This window comes from Crocodylus siamensis, chromosome 2 (assembly GCF_052110815.1).
Source record: "Crocodylus siamensis isolate JL-2025a chromosome 2, ASM5211081v1, whole genome shotgun sequence".
Lineage (NCBI taxonomy): Eukaryota > Metazoa > Chordata > Crocodylia > Crocodylidae > Crocodylus > Crocodylus siamensis.
Genome location: NC_143396.1, coordinates 37,579,809 through 37,600,946, shown reverse-complemented (window position 1 = coordinate 37,600,946; position 21,138 = coordinate 37,579,809). Strand labels below are relative to the sequence as shown.

Genomic DNA, 21,138 nt, shown 5'->3' with positions numbered 1-21,138 from the left:
TGTTACAATGATGATGGGTTGAGTGATAAACCAGCAGATGGTCTGGAAAAATAATGCATAATATTATAACTGCCTTTTTAGACCATGCATTGTGTTAACAGAAGATGGCTACTCAAACTATTTGTGAATTATATTTTAAAAAATATGCAGGTTAAAACAGGAGCATGTAAAAGCTCCATTAAGTATGTGATCACTGCACAATTAAATTTGACCTCCTACTAAATGGTGACTCCTCTGGGGTAACTCAGTGAATTTCAAATGGAAAGATTTTAGACCGGAGAAAACAGTTAACAGTAGGCTGAGGGGCAAAGTTAAAAGAAAAAAACTTTCAACACATAGAATCTGCCTAGAGGCTAGTTAAGAAAACTGTATTAGAGGCGCAGATGGTATGTATACCTATGAGCAAAAGGGAAAAAAAAGCTAAGTAAAGAGAACAGAGTAAAACCTGCATGGTTAAGCACAGAAGTGCACAAGTTCACTAGGGATTGGGGAAAAAATCCAAACTGCAGCATCTTTAAGTGCCAATTTTGCCTGAACAACATAAATAGATTAGAACACAGACTATGCTAGGTTACAAATTCAAAAGAGAATACACAAAGACTGTATAAGATACAAAGATAAAATACCTAACAATATAACTTTTTTTCATGTCAGAAGCCTTGAATGTTTGACCCCAGGGCCTCTCAAAAAAAAAAAAAGCGGGGCGGGGGGACAATATAAGAGAAATCATGAACCACCAGGGAAATTAAAAGAACTGTCTGCATTAGTTGCTGGTAAACTCATGCACCATGGGCAGTTCCTGTAAGCGGCTGAGGCATGACCTTAATTGAGATTGAAGGCATGTGTGCTTTCTCTTCCTCTCAAGGAAATGATGGATCAATTTGAAAAACAAATCATTGGGTTAATATTCAATAGTGCAGCAGGTAAGTGTCCCATAATCAATTCCTGGGGGCCTCTCCTGTTGTGTTTTTTCACATGGTTTGGGGAAGATAAATGGGGTGAGCATCTCTTTGCACCAGTTGAACCATCAGTCATGGAGATTCTTCTGCATGATAACCTCTAATATTCTGACTAACTTGCCTTCAGTCAGCCAGAAAAGAGTATGCTTCCCTTTAGGATGCTGAGATGCTTGCTGAGTTGATCTGGTAGTATGTTATTCCCTGACCAGATATATATATGAGTTGCGCTTCTGCAGCACGAGACTCTGCAGCATGGAAATAAATGGCTATAAGGATCCCACGGCTTCTACCGAAGAGCAGGGTCGTCTTTGGGAAGCGAGAGGTCATGAGGAACTTCAGAGGCTCCCCCTGGCAGGGTCTTACAGGCACGAAAAACCCTTTCGCTGTTAATTAAATGTTCACAGTCCAAGCCCGTTTCACAGAATCCCAGAAGCTATTCAACAGCTCTACATGTGTTGCTCTGTATCTGTCCCTGCCTCTCGTGATTTGGGAAGCAAAAATTCTTGACAAGATTCTGCCTCCTTCACATACACCTAGCTTAGCTGCTTGTCATTTTTTTTTTTTTCTTGTTTCTTTTTTCTCGGTGCTGCTGGCGGCCTCAGCGCCGGGCGAGGGGGGAAAGGGGCGGAGGTGAGGGACGGAGCTCCTCGGGGAGCGCCGACCGCCACCGGCCCCGCGCCAGCGAGCGTTGCGGGGGAGCCCCCGGCTCGCCTCCGCTCCCGCTTCTTCGGTGTCGCCAAAACCATCGATTCGCCCCCGGCTCGGCCTCCCCGGCGCGGTGGCACAGACGGGAACGGCTCCGTCGTTTCCTCGGGTGGCGGGGGGAGCCGCGGCACACCGCTGCCCTGTCAGGGCCCGCCTCAGCGGGGGCAGGCCCGGGGGGGCTGCTAACTCCTCGAAGTTTCCTAGGAGCCTCCCGCTGCCGGGAGAGCCCCTCCTGCCCGCCTTGCTGCGCGGGAGCTGGAGCTGGAGCTGGGCTCCGGGCTGAACACGAACTTTTGATCCCCTCGCGCGGGTTGGTGCCGGTGCCGGGGAGGGGGCCGCGGGCGGGGCGGGGCGGGGCGGGTGCGGGACCCCGCGGGCGGCGGCGGGAGCGCACACACGTGACTCGGCGGTGGCTCCTCAGAGCGCCACAAACAGCCGCGCACACACACGCACGCAGCCCGCTCCGCTCCGTGCCGCGCCGCCGCCGCCACTCTCGCACGCACACGCCGCCGGCGGGGCACAGCCGAGCCGAGCCGGGCACCGCTGCGCGCTGGCAGCAGCAGCCTCCGCCGCCGCGATCCAAGAAGAGGCAAGAGTTTGCCCGCCCGAGGATGGCCGGCTGCGGGCTCTCGGAAGACGCCTTCTTCTCCTCCTCCCTGTGCAACTACCCCGCGTCCTGGGAGAGCTCCTACAACCAGGTAGGGGCGGGCACGTCCTGCGCCCGGCCGCGCCACCTGCGCAGCCACGAGCCGCTCCGAGGGCACCAGGGCAGCCGCTCCCGCCGCCGCGCGCTCAACTTCCCCGGCCCTGGCCCTGGCCCTGGCCCCGCGCTGCCCGGGGGGCGCGGCCGCCCGACGAGGAGCCGGTCTCCAGGAGACCGAAATCCCCAAACTCGCCGCTGCCAGTTCGAGGTCCCACCTCCGAGCCCGCGGCCACCCGCCCCCGCGGCGGGGAGCCCCGGTCGGCTCCGCCCCCGCCCCCGCCAGCCGCGGCCGCCCGGGGACGCGGAGCTCGGACGCGCCTGGCGGGGGTGGGGGGCGCGGGGCTGTTCCCTGCCTTCCCGGTGCCAGCTCTCAGCCCGGGAGCGGCGCGGGTGCGTGCGTGGGACGCGGCCGCCTCCCCCGGCCCTGCAGGGCAAAGCCCCGCGCCCGGGCGGCCGCCCTGCCTCGGCCACGCGCGTCCCGCCGCCCGCACCGCGAGCGAGGGGGAACTTCGCTGCGTTTCCCAAGCGCTGCGCCTCAGCCGGGCACGGAAACCCCCCTCGCTCCCCCCTCCCGCTGCGGCGGTGCTGGGTCCCCGCGTCCGCCGCACGCGGCACGGCTGCTCTGTGCTGCTGGAGCCGGAGTCTCGCAACTCTTTGCCATTTAAAAAAAAAGGCTCGATCGGATTTAAAAGGCAGACAATCACGTGAAGACTCCTTTGAAACCAAAAAAAAATGGTGGGGGGGAGCTAGGAAGAATGCAGGCAAAATCAGGTCCAAACCAGTTTCTTTAGATAAAGTTAGTTTCACTATAGTGAGGCATATTTCCATAAGAGGACAGCATTGTTAAACGGCAGGTGTTTTTATGCCCCCCCCTTTCCTTTTAAAGAGCAAGGCCGAATTGCAATGAGAACTAGGAAGAATTACTGACAAATCTATAGCTGATTTCTTCCAGAGACCATACTGTATTATATCCGAAGGGGAAGCCGAGAAGGTAATTTGGGATGCTGAGGTTCTATTTTTAGCAGGGCTATATACACTCCAGGATATAGTACACACAGTTGAATTAAATATGCATGATTAGGAAGGGAGCTTACAAGCAGAAGATGTAATCATTATATAGCATTGTAACAAGAAAGGATGGGCTTGCCAGAATTTCCAGGAGATAGAACAAGAAGAATTGAAGAAGCATCTCCTTTCTTGCATCTGCTATTCTTTTTCCTTTGTCATCTTATGATTCTCAGGTTAGCATTTATAACAATCAGGTTCTTCAAATGGGAATTACCCAAAGGTGCTACTGCTGATATGCAATCAGAAAACTAATATGGTATTGCTGAAAATAATTTTTTTCTTAGTTTTAACACTTTAAAGGTAGGCTTGGCCCAAATTTGACAGCCAGCTTTTATTTTTTTTGATCTGAATTGCAGCCAAGATCAGATTGCTCCCTAAACATAGCAACATTGCTCAAATCTAATTTGGTTTGTTTACTCTACTGCAATTTTAAAAAAAGCCTCAAAGTTTTTAAAACACTACAAAGGAAGGGATGTCTTGACTCTGCTAGAAAAATAGCTTTTTATCCCTAGATCAATATGATGCACTTTCAATATCTAGTACAATGTAAAAGGATCCCTTGTACAATATTGATAGCAGTTCAACTGGAGCTCACTAAGATCCCCACCTGGCATCACTAGACAGGTTTTAATAAAACTAAAAGTAATCAAAATAACACATAATAGTATCACCGCCAAAGTGAAGGAGAATCAAGTACATTTTTCTAAAAGCATAATTTAATACCTTGCCACTCTGAAATTCAGGCGCAGAATAGTTACTTTCTGACTAAAAAGTGTTAAGTTAGTTCTGTTTTTTACATTTTTGACAATCTGTTTCAGTCTGTTATTCAGCCCCAGATATAAAGGAGTGATTTGTTGGTAATGTTCTTAGACAGAATTTTAATATTGCATATATAACTGTGTGACCTATCCCGGAGATGCCACATCTGGAAGATGGTAGTGTTAAGTGATATTGTAGCAATGATAGTCCAGAAATTATGCAAGATGTAAGGAGTCCTTAGGGTGATATCTTTTATTGGCCCAACAGCACGGTTGGGATAAAGTTAAACAAGACTTTGACTGCAGGACATTTGAAAGCTTGTCTAACTTTATCCCAACTGTGTAGTTGGTCCACCCAAAAATCTTTGTACCTGAAGAACATATGGGGAAGTCCATTTTGAATCCAGTTCCAAGGCACTGTCTTAAAATGAAGTACTTGTTATGTTTTGCATACCATTTCCTTGCACTAAAAATAACTACTGTACTGAAGTTTTATTCTTTTAATTTTTATGAAGAGCATTTATAATGTTTAGGCAGAGTTGCGGATTGACAACCCCTGAAACTGAAATCGTCCATTTACAGAAGAGGTCAAACCTGGGCAATGGCTGTACAAGCTTTTACACATTAGTCTGCCAGTGTGCTTAGACACAAAGTGGAGAAACAGTAGTTTTTACATTGGTTCTCATAAAGGAGGTCAAAGAGTGACTGCCAACAAGGCTGTCCGTGCTGGTGGTGGCTTTTGTGCGTACTTGTCCTGCCCTCCCTTCCTGAAATTCTCTTTTAATTTCTCTTAAAAACAAACAAAAAACCCCCATTATTTCTTATTAAATATAGTGACATTGTTCAAGTCTAACTTGTTTTGTTTACTTCACTGAAATAAGAAAAAAAATCCAAACTCTCACTCCATAAGGAAGAATGGTTTGATTCGATTGGGGAAAAATAATTCTTGTTTAGGAGTCATGGAGAAAATTACCACCCCTTCCACTTGCCAATTCCTCCTCCTTCCCTACCACAAACCTGTTTCCTCCCTACTCCCCCCCACCCCAAGAGCTTAACAGTATTCTTGCCCATAAATTGTTTTGGCTGCTAATCTGTTCACTTTTGGTGTGCTGTTTAGCTGTCCTTCTGTACTCCAGAAGGGGCTGCACTGCAGTGGTGTTCAGTCTGTGTGGTGCTTGTTTGGAATTAAAAGTATGCTACGGGCATAAACCTGAACTTTCATTTTACCTGGACTGTGAGAAAAGCTCTATAGTACAAATGTAAGGCTAGATGTGATGTGATATGTAAGCTATCTGATCTCTGCAGGCATTTTTGAGCTTTCCCCTTGGAACTCAAAGCTGTATGTCCTTCCCTTCTGTATTTCTCTGTTTCATACATGTCAGTACTTTTTATAAATACGTCCACTGAAAGGAGTTGGTGCCTATAGGTAAGTAGCTGAAAGCTTGAGCAGAGTGCTGGTTTTGTGGCTTGGCTCGGTGTCTGAATATGAAATAGCCAAGGAAGAATCAAACCAGAAAAATATTGACAAAATGCTTTCTTTGGTGTTAGACTGAATTTAATACGTTGCTTTATATGCATTTTCTTCCTCTTATGTTTAGAGTACCTCCAGTGGGCCCGGCTTATTTTGGTCCATAGTCAAATCAGACTTTTGATTTGTTATTCTTTCATAATTTCTAGCTTTCTTTATTTGATCACCAAGCCTCAGATTTTCTGTACTGAAAAAAATGCTGTTTTACCTGAACGTACTTATATGCGCTATGTTACCTGTGTATGAGAGAGAATCAAGTATAGTTCTGAGACATACATGGAAGTTTTCATATGTTGGCAAAGCGATGTATCTTTATTTATTTATTTGGGTAAAACGGGACTTTTTATTATGAACAAATTGTCATTTGTGATGCATTTTGTGACTCAGAAACCTGCAAAACACTGTATTGGAATTATCATTCCTTTTTAAAATTGTTATCTAGGAAAATTTGTACTAAGGTTTCTGGAGACTGAAAAGACAAAAACAATAGATGATAGTTGGCTTTTTCTTTTAACAGACACTCTATAATCACAAAGATGTTTTTGTAGCCCTTTAAAATAATAAAAAAAGCATGTTAATGTTGGACTTAAGGATTCCCTTGTATTGTATGCAATCCAGTTGGCATCAGCTGCTGGTACATCAGAATCCGAAAGTGAAACCAAAGAAAAATGAAAGTGAAACTGATGAGACCCCCTTCTTTGCCTAATCTAAAAAAAAAATGGAAAAAAGAAAAATAACCTAAACAGTGGGATATACCTTGGCTTTTAAAACAATGTAAAGTGAGATTACAAGATTTCTAAAATATGCTTTTAAATCTGATGTCGTCTCATGGAATAGTGTAGTCTTCAGCTTTTCCTAATAAAAATATTTTAAACACTTTGGTGATCAATAGAAACTGTTGATTGAAGACTTATTTAAAAGGGTTGTCAAATAATATCATTGACCAGCTTGTTGGGATATTTCTAAATGCACATTCTACCTCCCCTTGGTACTACTTTTTTGCAGCTTAATAAACCAAACCATTCCCATAATGAATAAAGGAAGTACTTTTGTGTTTTAATGCCAGTGCCATCTGGTGACTAACTGCAGTTTACACTGGGTGCAGATCATTTTTTTGTGTCCCAGAGCAAAACAGTAAATGATACAGTAGAACAAAGTAATGTCACTGTAAAAACTCATGGACAAACGGGCAAGATGATGCTTATTTTTCCGTGTGTGAGAATTTTTTATGAAGGATATTACCTTAGAATGGAAAACTTAACTTTATCTTGCAATTTTTAGCTATGTATATGATAAGCTAATGCTTTTTTGTGGTTCACAAATTAGATTACATTTTCAAAACTTTAGTTGCATAAAGAGGAAAAAAGTGGTAGCAGTTAAAGCAATGAATTCTGTGGGAAGAGGGCAGAGTGTGTGTAGCTGGTCACATGATCATGCTGGGCTAAGTGGAAATGTAGAAGTGCAGGGTTTGCATTGGAATGAGAATAGGGTCATCCACCCTTTGTACTCATCATCAGGGAAGCAGAACCTTCTTCCAGAGAGACCATAGGAAATCAATGAGTACACTTTGCTAGTGTAGAGATAAATGTGTACTGCAGAAGGGTATGAAATATAAAAGGGCAGCAGTAAAATGATTTACTACTTGAGGCAGCAAAACTTTTTCTTTATGGTCACCTAAGAGAGAGTTTCTTTTTTTTGATAGAATTCCCACATCCAAGTCTCTTCCATACCAATATTCCCCGCCCCCCCTCTCCCTGGGGAAAAAAAAAAAGAACAAAAAAAAAAAAAAAAAAAAAAAAGAACTGGGGTTAGAACTCAGTATGACAGGCTCTGTTGTGCTTGTTTATAAATGCAAGCTCATTTAGGAATGTTTACATATTTTTGAGCATATTACCTGATGTTTATCATTTAGATTATAATCAACTGACCTGACTTACCAAAAGTTAATGCATTTTTTTTAATGTTCTTTTTCCTGAGGCAGCGTGGATGCCTGCTATTTGGTTAGTCTCGCCATGACCAGAAGGTATCACTGAGGGATACCAACACAACGGACGTGCATAGGAGAGAACTTGATGTAAATTTAGGTGTAGAGGCTTAATGAAATGTGGAAAAGCAGGTGCACAGTCCTAATGTGCCTCTGTTTGCTGTGTGAGCAAATCTTCTCATAGATTTTGAAACACGTAGCACTAAAATTGCTGAAAAGGAAGGAAAAATAATGCTTTTATAGTCTCCTTCATCTAAGATTCTGGCTCTGCCTACAAGCATTAATCAAGGCTTAAGTAATACCTTTGAGGTACGTAGGTATTACCAGCTCCATTTTACAGATGAAACTGAGGTTTGAGGAGACCAAAAGCATAGTCTTAAAAGTAATTTTTGGGTACCTCCGAACCTGATTTTTGAAGGTGAACCTAAATACTCATTGCCTCCTGTATTTACTGAATACTGATTTGACTGTCAGAAAATTGGACTGCATATGTCTCAGTTTAGACATCAGTAGATGGCTTGGATAAACACTTGGGTCCACATTTTCAAGTGCATGGATGGGAAACCAGTGGGAGAATCAACAATAGAACTGAAGTTGCCTGAGATGCACTCCTGGGTCTTAACCATAAGACCATCAGTCCCTCCTTTAAAAAGAGCCTGGTCTATGTTAGTGTGGAGAAGGAAGAGTTTTATCACCTGGCATATAACATGCGAGTGTGTCTGAAACTGTTACTTTTATACATACCCTCCACACTTTTTTTAACCCATTTTATTCTTTGCAAAAGTAATTTAGTCCCTAATTTTAACAATGATTCTGTATTTCCGTTTACAGAATAAATTAGCATTTTGTTTTCCATTACAGCTTTTGAATGAGGAATTATAATGTATAATTTGCTGCAAATAGATATTATCATCTCTTTGGATGAGAACAACCACATAAACTTTTGCAAATGATAAAAATGGAATCAATTACTTCTCAAATGGAAGTAGTTTACAAACCTTCACATACAAAGTGGCAGTAGTAGACGGTTATTGTAACAAATAATTAGGCTTTTTTTTAAGCCCAACATTTGAATTCCATTGACAATTTAGTAATTGTTCACAAAAGGCAGAAACCCTCTTCCTCACAAAATACATGCCACATGTCTGCATTTATAAACTGCATTTTGCCTCTATATTCATTGTTACAGAGTGAATGCGTATTTATTTGTCCATGTAGCCCTTTTTAAAATAGGTGAATGCTGAGCTGCACTTTACACAGGTTCTTATTATCATCAAAATTTATAATACTTTATACTTGGAGGTTTACCCTGTTGAAGTTGGAGAAATGGAGTGACTGTGGTATTGGTCTCATGTAAAGCCTATTAAAGATGATGGGAGCTTTTTCACTGACTTTACTCGGCTTTAGATCTGGACCTATATGTTGTAGGACCATGGAGGAGGGAATATTATTGCAAGAATATAATGAAATACTGTGAAATACTATATCTTCTAGCATAACTGATGCCTCAAATAAAGTATGTATCTTGTTCTGGATGGCAGAGTATAGGAAAAAATATATATATATGGAGTTGTGGCTGACTCTGTGACATGGAGTAAGCCCTCCTGGGAACAGTGTCCAGGAAGTGTAGCATCCCAGGAGACAGTCTGGTGAGGCAGCAGGACCTCTGTGGTATGGTAGACTTGTCTCCTTAGTATGCTACATTTCCTGGATATTCTGTGTTCCCAGGAGAACTTTTATCACACAAGGTTAGGTTCCAGACCTTGCAAAAACAGTAGTAAGATTATTAGTTCTTTAATCTAAGTCAGGGGTATCAACTCTTCAGGTCCTGTGGGTGATGTGCGCCAGATCCAGCATGTGGAGCTGGTCCAGTGCAAGTGCCACATGCAGTGTGCACTGCGGACTGGCTGTGTGCATTGTGTGCAGTGTATACCCCAGACTGCACCTACATGCCCTGTGCAGTGTGCATACTGGCCCTGACCCTACATGTCACATGCAGCATGTGCCAAACTGGTCCTACACGGGGCCAGGGCTGGTGCACATTGTATGTGATGTGTGCCAGTTTGGGGCCCACTGCATGCCATGTGCCCATCAAATCTGAAATCCACGGGCAGCACGGCAGACCAGATGATAGGCCTCTGTGGGCTAGATCCAGCATGTGGACCATATCTAATACTTCTGCTTTAAGTAGTTCTTCATGTAAGTTCCTGTAAATAAAGTGTTGTTTCAGCTTTACGGGCTTCATCAAGATATTTTTGCAGCTCACTTTTTGCTTCAGGCGCAAGCTACAGCGCTCAGTCAATAGTTATGATTGTTAGAAAATTAATACAGGACTTTGCCCCTTCAACTTCCTGAACCAGACTGGTGACTGTCATCTTGGCAGCTGCATGGCATATACTGTGTCTCCAGGTGTACTTTTTTTCTGATGAAGAAAATGGCTTCCATGCTTAACACATACACCCCAATTTGGGGCGGTGGGTGAGGAAAGGTGAGGTGTATGCAAGAAAATACAGTACGTGGAAGCTGTCAGCCACACCTAGTTGCACTTGCCCTTGTGTTATGCCTTGCTACACTTAACGTTAGGTTTTGCCTCTACTGAATTGGGTCTTATGAAGAAGAGCCATTTCCTGGCATATATTTGTTTATTCATACAAGTTTTTATTATTTTTATTTCATTCTTGGATAAAAATAGTTCCACTAGCCAAAATTAACTGAAACAATCTCTTCTTCAACCTGCTTACTGTTATGTGTTGCTGTGGACGTAGTCTTTCTAGACTTCAGCAAGGCCTTTGACACCGTCTCCCACCCCATCCTCATTAAAAAACTAGGCGACTGTGGCATTGATGCCTACACAGTCTGGATTGCAGATTGGCTCAAGGGTCGTACTCAGAGGGTGGTGGTGGACGGGTCATATTCGACTTGAGGGAAGTGGGCAGCGGAGTCCCCCAGGGCTTGGTCCTGGGGCCTGCGCTGTTCAATTTCTTCATCAGCGGTTTGGATGATGGGGTGAAATGCAACCTGTTTAAATTCGCTGGTGATACCAAAATTTGGGGTGAGGTGAGCACGCTAGTAGGGAGGGAAAGACTTCAATAAGACCTGGATAGGTTACAGGAGTGGGCTGAAATAAACAGGGTGCGTTTCAATACTGAGAAGTGCAGGGTGCTGCACTTAGGCAGTAGAAACCAGCAGCACACTTAGAATGGGAAACTCCCTTCTTGAGAGCATGGAGGCAGAAAGGATCTTGGAGTCATTATTGACTCCAAGATGAATATGGGCCGACAATGCGAGGTCACGGTTGGCAGGGCTAACTGGACCTTGTCGTGCATCCACAGGTGCATCTCAAGTAGAGCCAGGGAGGTGATCCTCCCCCTCTGTGTGACACTGGTCAGGCCACAGCTGGAGTACTGTGTCCAGTTCTGTGCGCCCCATTTCAGGAGGGATGTGGACAACATTGGGAGGGTCCAGAGGAGGGCCACCCACATGATCCGGGGACTACAGGGCAGACCCTACAGTGAGAGACTGGGATCTGACCCTGTTCAGGCTTCACAAGAGAAGGCTGAGGGGGGACCTGGTGACTGTCTATAAACTCACTAGCGGGGACCAGAAGGGTTTAGGGGAGACATGGTTTCCCCTAGCACCCCCTGGCATGACAAGGAACAATGGACACAAATTATTAGAGAGTAGATTTAGATTAGACATCCACAAGAACTACTTCACAGTTAGGGCGGCTAGGATCTGGAACCAACTTCCTAGGGAAGTGGTGCTGGCTCCTACCGTGGGGATCTTTAAGAAGAGGCTTCATGACTACCTGGCTGGACTCATTTGAGTCCAGTCTTTTTCTCCCGCCCAGGTAGGGGGTCGGGCTTGAAGATCTACAAGGTCCCTTCCGACCCTACTTCTATCATTCTATGATACCACTCTTCACCATGTCATTTAGGACTACAACATGGAGATCATCTTTTAACTCATTCTTTGCCACATGCATCTTGACTCGGTCAAAATTCTGGTGCTTTTTTATTTTCGCTCTGCACTGTTTCTAAGTTCTGACCTCCCTTTCTAAACATCTTAAATCTCTAGCTGGGTCCATATGGTCTCTTATCTTGATTTCTCTAGCTGCCACCTCTATGGCTTCCCATTTATCCACATACCCATCCAAACCTTATAACATACAAATAACATTCCTGTCTTGCTGCTCTAAATATGTTTTTCCCCTGTGTTTTTTCCCCCCCACCCCAAATCCATCTTCCTCTTCTGCATTGACTGTACACTTATCTCTCTCTTCAAGTCTGTGCGTAACTATGTCTTTCCCTATTTTTCTTGTTGGACTACTACCCTTTTCTTTCTACCAGTGGATTTAGACTTGCTGCTCTATTTGATTGCTCCTCATGCAATCTTCTGAGTGCTGTTTCCACACTTTCCCCTGAGATACTGTGGACAAACTTAGGAAGAATGTTACTACCCTTGCCTCAATCAGAAAGTTTAAGAGCTGTTTCTTCCTGAAGATAAAAGGAAATGAGTCAGAACATCTTTATTTTCTACACCTAAGAAACCAATCATCACTCTGGCTGATGCTTAGATATGTTGTGTTCCTTCTCTCCTCTCCTCATCTGTTGGGGTTTTTTTTTTTTTTTTGGTTTTGTTTTCTTTTCTTTTTTAAAGATTGTAAATTGTCAAGACGGGGACTGTCTCTTCCTTGTTCTATTTGTACATCTCAAAACACACGTGGGTTTGCCCTATAATACAAAAGTGTCCCCACATACATTCCTTCAATCTGAACGGCTGCATTAAAAACAATTAAGAATATGCTAATTAAGATAAGGAAGAAGTAGTAAGTGCTAAAATGGGAATAGTGTGAAGTGCAATTCCAGATGGGGAGTTTAACGTTAAAGTTTTAAATGATTTGGTTAGTCAGTGATTGCTTTCATTGGACATTGCCGGAGGTTACTCATAATGTAGCCCTCTCATAGTAACATAACTGAGAGGGGACAGCTGATGAGCATTAAAGTTTCCTCTCTGGAAGTCACTTTTTCCTTTTGCCTACCCATTGACCATTTTTTTTTCTTTGATTTGAGGAAAATACTAATATGATAGCTGTAGCATTGTAATTACAACCTCCAGAGATCAGAATGGGCACCTGCTGAAATAGTAGGCATCTTTTGTAAATAGTTGCTAACGGTTCACTGGTTAATAATACTTGGAAAGCAGCATTATGCAACTAAAATGCAGGCAGAGCCAGCACTGGGTTTTTGGCCTTAACCAGTTGCAATCCCAGAACAATATTAGGTTTGTTGAACTTGTTTCAAATAGAAAAAGAAATACAGAATTTTTCAAAGAGCCAAAAAAATTGTGATGCTAGATGAAACCTGTTAAACTTTGACTGTTCATTGCCTTTTGTTAGATCTCATTCACTGCCTATTTAGGCAGTGAGAGCGTTTATAGACGTGCTTTGGGAGGAGGGATGGGGGCGCTTTAATTGGCGAGTTGTGCTAACTAAAAGCACCAGATTGTCATGTGTATCAGTATCCCTGTGCTGAAAGAATGGCAGTGGGGTACTTTGAAATGGAGCTCATTTGAGCTTTTGTTCAAAGCACTCCACCGCCATTTTTCAGTATGGGGAGACTGATGCACATGATGCTGGAGGTTGCGGAAGTTTGTTGATTTCTGCGCTCTAGCAGACTCGATTAATGCTCCAATGTTCTGGATTTGCAGTGCATTGGAGCAGACCTCCCTGTATGTGTGTAAGTACCCTGGGTGCCTAACTTTCATTGTCTATTTAGGCCTTGATCCAACATAATGTGCTTAACTGTAAACACCTTGAGTTAATGGAACTGCTCGCATGTTTAAGTTGTTTGCTGGATGGACCCTTAGGTATTTAGCCTTCCGGGATGGGGATCTTTTCCTCCTGTGATACTGCAGCTAGTAAAGCGACCAAAACACTGGCTTGCATCCATAGATGCTTCTCAACCAAATCCCGGGACATCGTTCTCCTCTTGTCCTCAGCCTTGATGAGGCCACAGCTGGAGTACTGTGTCCAAGTTTTGGGCTCCACAATTCAAAAAGGATGTGAAGAAGCTTGAGAGAGTCCAGAGAAGAGCCACGGACATGATCAGAGGTCAGGAAAGCAGACCTTATGATGACAGGCTGAGAGCCATGGGGCTCTTTAGCTTGGAAAAGCGCAGGCTCAGGGGTGATCTGATGGCCACCCATATGTTTATGAGGGGTGACCACCAGTATCTGAGGGAACGTTTGTTCACCAGAGCACCCCAAGGGATGACGAGGTCGAACGGTCACAAACTCCTGCAAGACCGTTTCAGGCTGGACATAAGGAAGAATTTCTTTACTGTCCGAGCCCCCAAGGTCTGGAACAGCCTGCTATCGGAAGTGGTTCAAGAACCTACATTGAACAGTTTCAGGAACAAATTGGATGCTTATCTTGCTGGGATTCTATGACCCCAGCTGACTTCCTGCCCTTTGGGTGGACGGCTGGACTCGATGATCTCCCGAGGTCCCTTCCAGCCCTAATGTCTATGAAATCTGATCTGTCAAAATATTAATGCTATATAAATAATGATGGTGTTTATAACTAGGTGTCTGTGTGTGCATGTGTGTGTGTGTGAGTGAAGAAAATGGTAAAGAAATCAAGGAAACTTTAGAAGGACAGCATTATTGATTACTGCCAGTAGTCTATTAAATGGATTTGCAAGTAAATAAGAATGTTTAAAAGGAAAACTGTGAAAATCAATTTGTGACAGAATAAATGGGTGTTGTATTAAAAATGCAAAATTATGTTCAGTGATAGAAGAACATGCATGAAAGATATTTAAGGACAGGATCTGCTCCTGGACCATATGCAAGCTTAAACAAATGAGGAGAGGAGATGTTGACTGTATACATACTTATTCAAGGTAAGACAACCTTAAATGGGAGACAAATGCAAAATATAAATATTTAAGACATTAAGAACTGAATAAATGAACTGCTGACCAAATTAACAAAGCAAAGGTAAGGTTACATTTTATTTTTAGTTTGCATACAAGGGATTGTTACTTTAGTTTTCTAACAATTAACTCGAATGCAAGCACAAAAAATGATGATGGCATAACCCTCTTGTATTAGACGAGAGTTCCTCCCAAAACCTGTCCGTTGTGGGAAGGTCACTGAGATCCTTTTCAGTATACTTGGTGAGGAAACAGTTGTGACTGGTCATGTTGGATGTATCACTGAGACTGAGGAGACTAAACGCTATCCTAGCAGTCAGGTTGGAGAGACCCAAACAGGGACAGAGTCTGGCTGACTACTAGACTGGCCTTTTGAAAACATTGACTGATCAGGGCTGGGTAAGCTCTGGCTTCTGCTGTCCAGTGTCCCAGGGACTGAAGGAGGTCGAGGAGAAATTTGATGACTTTTCTCTGAGCCAGAGAGGCATGCATCTCTAAGTACCTGCTGGGAAAGAAATAATTTGAGTATGTTGGATACATCCAGAGGCTCCAGAGAAGGTGGATTCAATCTGCACTAACCGGACTCGAGTACAAGTAGAATCAGGGATGGTGAAGCTGGTTAGCACCTTATTTGCTACCAAGCAGCAATATAATGTATATATTGTGATTTTTTTTTTTTTTAACATTTTTCTTTGTAATATTTGAATTTGTTGTTTGTTATTCATTTGTTGTGCTTATTGTTGTAGTAAAACAACTAATTTGGCCTTTTTATTATTCGTTATTATTCACTGACAAAAACTTGGTGCCAAGTATATGGGGTGCTGCTGGTTTATATATACTGTGTACAGTGTACATGTGTTTGTATATGTTTGTGTAGTAGACCCAGAGGGGTCATGTACTTGATATTGCATAATTCTTTCAGTATCATATAGTGTGCGAAGAAGGGAGGTTTCAGCTGTACAAGACGCTATAAAAGGAATAGTTTTCTCTGTGTGATGTCAAAACAAAAAGAAGAGGTTACAGCTCTTTGATGTCACATTTGGAATAAAAATAAGGTGGTAAAAGAAATAGCACATTCTTTCTCTATTTTTCTAAGACCTTTATTCTAGAGAGTTAGAGCAGCATTGCTAATTGATTTCTTTTCTTTCTTTTTCTTTTTCCTGACACTCCTAACAGTTGCATTAAAAATAATTTACAGAGGAATTATTTTTCAGAAGCAGAGCCTTGTAGAATTTGTTGTATAAAACTGGATAGAAAATGAACTCATTTACTGTTCTCACGGAAATATAATCTCCTTCATCAGTAAAGAACATGTTTGCGTGCTTACATACCCAGCCAATGGTATCTTTCAAATAAAATATTCTCCCAACTGTACTTTTGTGATAATGACACCATGGTATCTTGCATCTTATAAGTATAAATAAAGGCTGTGGCTTGGCTAACAGCTGTACAGATTTTGCTGGCACTGTATCTTTCTTTTCTGGTGTGTCTCCTTTTTTAGCTATATTGTATTAACATACAAGAGCTTTGCTCTGGTTACAAATGGTCAAATAATTTCCAGCTGTGAACAGATGAGTGTGTATTGGGGGAAGGGGAGAAATAAAGATAATTAAAGGAGGTTTATGAAATAGACTTTTGCAGCTGAGGAGAGGTTACTTTAGAAAGTAAGTGAGAAATTGGACAGACAGTGGATATAGATATCAGTTTGTGGAAAATGATGGGTATACCTGTGATTAAGAAACTAAATATCTCTTCTTTGATTCCTTACTTTCCTAAAGAGGCATGAGGAGATAATCTTCTTAATTGATCATTTACTATTCAAGTGTGACAGAAGTAGCAAATACAAACTGTTTGTTTTCTCAGCATGTATGTTAAAATTATTATTTGGCCACTTTGGCAAATAACAACATTCTCTTTATAAAAAGAAAAAGGAGGACTAGGAGGCCACATATTTGTCGCATATTTGCTGTTTAGTTGTTTTTGTCTCTGCTGCCTATTTCCACCTTCAAAGGAACTTTTAGATAAAACTCTTTGGCAAACATGTGACAGGGCACCCATACCTTTTGGCCCGGGGGAGGGAGGTGGGGGGGCAAGCAGCCTGAGAGGCAGCTTGCGGGTGGTGCGGTGCCAATTTAGAGGCTCACCTGCCTGGAAGGGGGTTGGGCTTGAGCCATATAAGCCCAGCGCTTGAGCCAGTCAGACAGTCCAACCCAGAGAGCCTTGAAGGTAAGAGCTCCTGGTAGCAGAGCAGTAGGGCTCTTGAAACTTGGGTAAGAAACTCTGCTGAGCTGAGAACAGGGGAAGTTGGGAAGTTGCCTGGGTCAGAGAAGCTTTTGATGCAGGCAAGTAGCCTTGTTTTGTGTTAAAGCCAGAGCAAGTTTGGAGGGGAGTCATGTCTGTCAGAGGCCTGGGATCCTTTATATTTAAGTTGCATTGGTGGTTTAGCCTTGCACCCTGCTGTGGGCTGCTCAAGGCATACTTGGAGAACTGGTAGTCCAGGAGGGCCTGGAGAGACCCCAAGGGCCCAGAAGCTCAGGGAGGAGCCTTGACACCCCAAGGGCCCAGGACCTCGGAGAGGGGCTGCATGGGGGACCAGGGGTCTGGGAACCCAGGACGGGCTAGAAGTCCAAGAGTGACTGCAGCTGGGGGCTGCCAGAGCCAGTGAGTCTGGTGATCTTGACTGGCCCAGAAGTGGGGCTAAAGGTCCAGGGGGCCACTGCCAGGACCTACAGTCAGGAAGGCTTAGAGCCATAAAGCCAGGTCCACTATTGTACACCTGTGCCCAGCAAGAGCAAGAGGGGAGGAGGGAGACAGGGTAAAGATAAGATAAAGCCCTACAATAGAGTGTGATGGTACAGCAACATCCCCAAGGCATGAGGCATGGTGTAGAGGAGGGCAGAACCACCAGTGAATCCTTAAGGCTTTGGGTGCTCTGGAGGAGTAGATATGTAATTAACTCTTAAAACTACCAGCAACCCTGCAGGGGCACAGGCATGCTGAGAGGGCCCATCGAGCTTAAGGACTGAACCAAAACTATTGGGTTCTCTGAGAGATCTGATGCCAATTTAAATGGACTAAGGCTCACTATAGCCTGTGGGCAGCTTCCTTTATTCAACCTTCAGTAAGAACCAGGTGTGGTGGGCAAGCAATCAGCTTTCAGAGCTACTTTAATTAAAGTGCTTGCAATATCATGTGTATTCAGCATCCCTGCACTTCAAAATGGTGGCAAGGGCACTTTAACTAAAGTTCACTGAACAAGCTTTAGTAAAAGTGGATGCTGAATACACGTGAAGTGGAGGATGTTGGAGCATGCTAATTAGCACACTCTAGTAGATTCAATCAATCAATTGTCTGCTCCAACATGTGGTTATTAGCATGTGTTAGAGCAGAGGTCCATCATGTGTACAGGTGCCCAATATGCTTAAATCTTTCCTAGTGATGAGATTTATTTTACTCCTTTACATTTAAATAAAGGTGAAAGATGCAAATACAATTTGCAGCATCGTATTTAATATTTGTTACCCTTGTGAAAAAACGAGTGGTATGAAATGGAATCTGTTAGTCTCTGCATCTTGGAACAAAAAGAACAATGTGCAAATGCTAGAGTTCTGAAGTGTGCTACATATTAAAGCTCTGGATATACAAATGTGTCTTTTGGCTTGTCACCAGATCTTAATGTCTAAATAAATCTAAGCTTATTCAGTATCCACTGTCCTTTTTGGCTAAGATTACATTGGGTACAAACCAACATTACCCATACCAGAAAGACTTATCACATTATTTGCATAGCTAAGTTTTCTTTTAAAATACTTGCGTTTTTTTAATTTGGAAAAAGGCCCTGTGGAGAGTGTAATGTAACGAAACTATGGCAGAAATCACCACATCCATGTACTTATGAAATCACAGGGCATGTGTAAGTGGCTTGTTGTTTTTGTTTCTTTTCTTCCTCCTTGGTGGTGGTTGAGCTGTCCTACATACACTGGAGTTGCTTTGGTTTCTTAGGTGGGCTCCCACTGAAAGAACTTGGATGAGAAACTTAGCAGATTTCAGAAAATGTGCTCTAGACCTAGACTTTGGGGAAAAAGGAAACATGATGAATTTAAATGTCAGAAATAAAAAGAATAGAGCAGTGGTTCTCAACCTCTTACATTGTGGGACACCCTTGCCACTTAGCAATACAGGTAAGGCAGTGCGACTGCTTGCTTGTGACTGCCTTGAGTTGTGATCATGCAGGCTGAAAACCTCTGAAACAAGGCAGTCTATTATAGGTGTCTCTGGTAGTTATCTACCAGGGAAGCAGCCAGATGGTTTCCATGATAAGATTCTATTTTCTACTTCTAACTTTGCCCAACTTTAATCAAGTAGGCTAAAACTTTTTTTATTGTTTATTTTGGTTTTGTTTCAGTAAATATATTTTAGCCATTTCCAAGAATGAAACTGGAGAACAAGATGCAAGTTTGTATGCAATTTGTATTGTTTCATTAAGTATTGTGGTGATATACCAACAGCAGTCAAGTCAGTAACAAAATACACATTCACTTCACTGGAGACAAGATCTTGCCCATGGTTTTTAATAATGTAGTTATGGTGTTTCTCCACACTGTTTTCCCAGCTCAGTTTTTTTAGGATGAAGTCTACTTATTGTAGGGCAAAACAGACACAACTATAAAATAGTTTAGAGGTGTTTTCTTTTTTCCTCTGGACAATCATTAGCATTAATTTTATCTGTATAGTCTGGAAGATGTTGTGGCGGAATGCCGGGCTAGCGGTTCCGGCACCGCTTAGGGGAGCCGCAGGCTTTGCGGAGCTGTGTGAGCGCGCGGCTTGTGGGGCGGGATTAGAGGTAGCTTTATAGCTGCCCTCGAGGTTCACCGAGTTGGCACAAGTAGACGACTTAGAGTAAGTTGTTAATGTTTCTTAATTTATAGGGTGTCCGTTGGTTCATGAGGTTCTAGAGCCAGCCCTTGCTCTCCAACAGTGGAACTAGTCCAAAGCTAGGTGCGGCTGCCAGCTCCGTAGTCCCAGAACTGGTCAATGGCTCATTTAGATGGGATGTTATTAATAGAAGTTATTACAGAGTAGATATAGGATAAAATAAAAAGATTTTATTCACTCACCTGGCCTCACCCTCTTATGAATAAGAGGGGAGGCCGGTTGGAACGAAGCTGCAGTAAATACAAGTATTGCGGGCGTAGATATGCTGTCTAAGCTACGATGAGAGGCAGTCGAGGAGTGGAGTCTCCGATGTTTCTTCATTTACAGTATGCTGGATACAAAGGGGGTCTGTTGGTTCACGGGGTTCCAGAGCCAGCCCTTGCATTCCAACAGTGGAACAAGTCCAAAGCTAGGTGCGGCTGCCGGCTCCGTAGTCCCAGAACTGGTCAACAGCTCATGAGTGGGATATACAGTACAAAACTGTAACACGGTGAATCGTTGTTAGTTGTCTGATTTTCGAGGCCTTTGTCTTCACTGGGGTATGCCCAGACGGAGAGGCTGAGAACTGGTCTATAGGGTGATCGGGCCTATAGAGTTTTCCGGTCATTGTCTCTGCTGTTTTCTGTTTCTTTGCCTCTTTATAGATGTTTGTTGGACTGCCTCTGTGACACTAACTATGATATAAGCTGAACATACAGGGATAGGATAGTTTCTTTTACATAGTAATTGCTAGGCAGACTTTTTACATAAGTTTCATTTTTGTAAAAATAACACTTCTAGATAAGAAATAAAATCTACAAAATGCGCATGTGTAGCTTAATGCCAACAGAGAAAAATACAAAGTGCTCATTTAGCTTACTAGTTAAGACTTCAAGGTTACATAAATGTGAGAGTGCCGCGCGGCAGTTATACAGAAGAAAAAAAAAATAAAACAGTTACAGATGTATGTAACCCTAGGCATAACACTACCTGCACCTTCACCTGACTAGTGGGATTCTGGGGTACCTGGAAGTCAGTTGTCCCACCCAGCTCCCTGGGTTGCTGCTGCAGGGTCCCCGAGTGGAGAGCCTCCCCTTAGAATCAAACAACCTTGCAGACTGCTATACAGCTATTTACAGGATTTAATTATTTACAAGGTAACCTATAACGAATGCAATGGAACCAATATTACATTGGTGGCTTAAGTGTTTATAGTTCTTGGATATACATTATATACTAGGGGTAAGTATTCAAACTACCCACGATAAATAAGGAACAAATAAATACATGGATACTCCAACTAATAAACCATCAAGAACTTATTTATATACTCTATAACTTGTACACTGAGGACCCTGTGTGCACTGCCCCTGGCTGGGTGTTTTGGGGAACTGGACTCTGTCTGTGTCCTGGCACAGGATCTGTGGGCAACCCTGGTGCTGGCATCCCTCGCATGAGCTCCAGGGGTCTCAGCGCAGCAGGCAGTGGCTCTTCCCTTACAAGAGAGCCGATTCCTGCCCCGACCCCTTCGCTGGCCCAGCACGGATCAGTGTCTGGGCTGTAGGTTGTAACAGTTTCCTC

General features: G+C 43.3%; 1 protein-coding gene across 1 annotated transcript in view; it reads left to right on the top strand.

Moving 5' to 3' along the window:
* Positions 1-2,193: 2,193 nt before the first annotated feature.
* PPARGC1A (PPARG coactivator 1 alpha) overlaps positions 2,194-21,138 on the top strand; it is a 575,330-nt gene continuing 556,385 nt past the window's right edge. Inside the window, exon 1 of the mRNA XM_090035708.1 lies at positions 2,194-2,362. Coding sequence (XP_089891834.1) covers positions 2,276-2,362 — 87 coding nt within the window. The 5' untranslated portion in view covers positions 2,194-2,275. The remainder of the gene's footprint in view (positions 2,363-21,138) is intronic.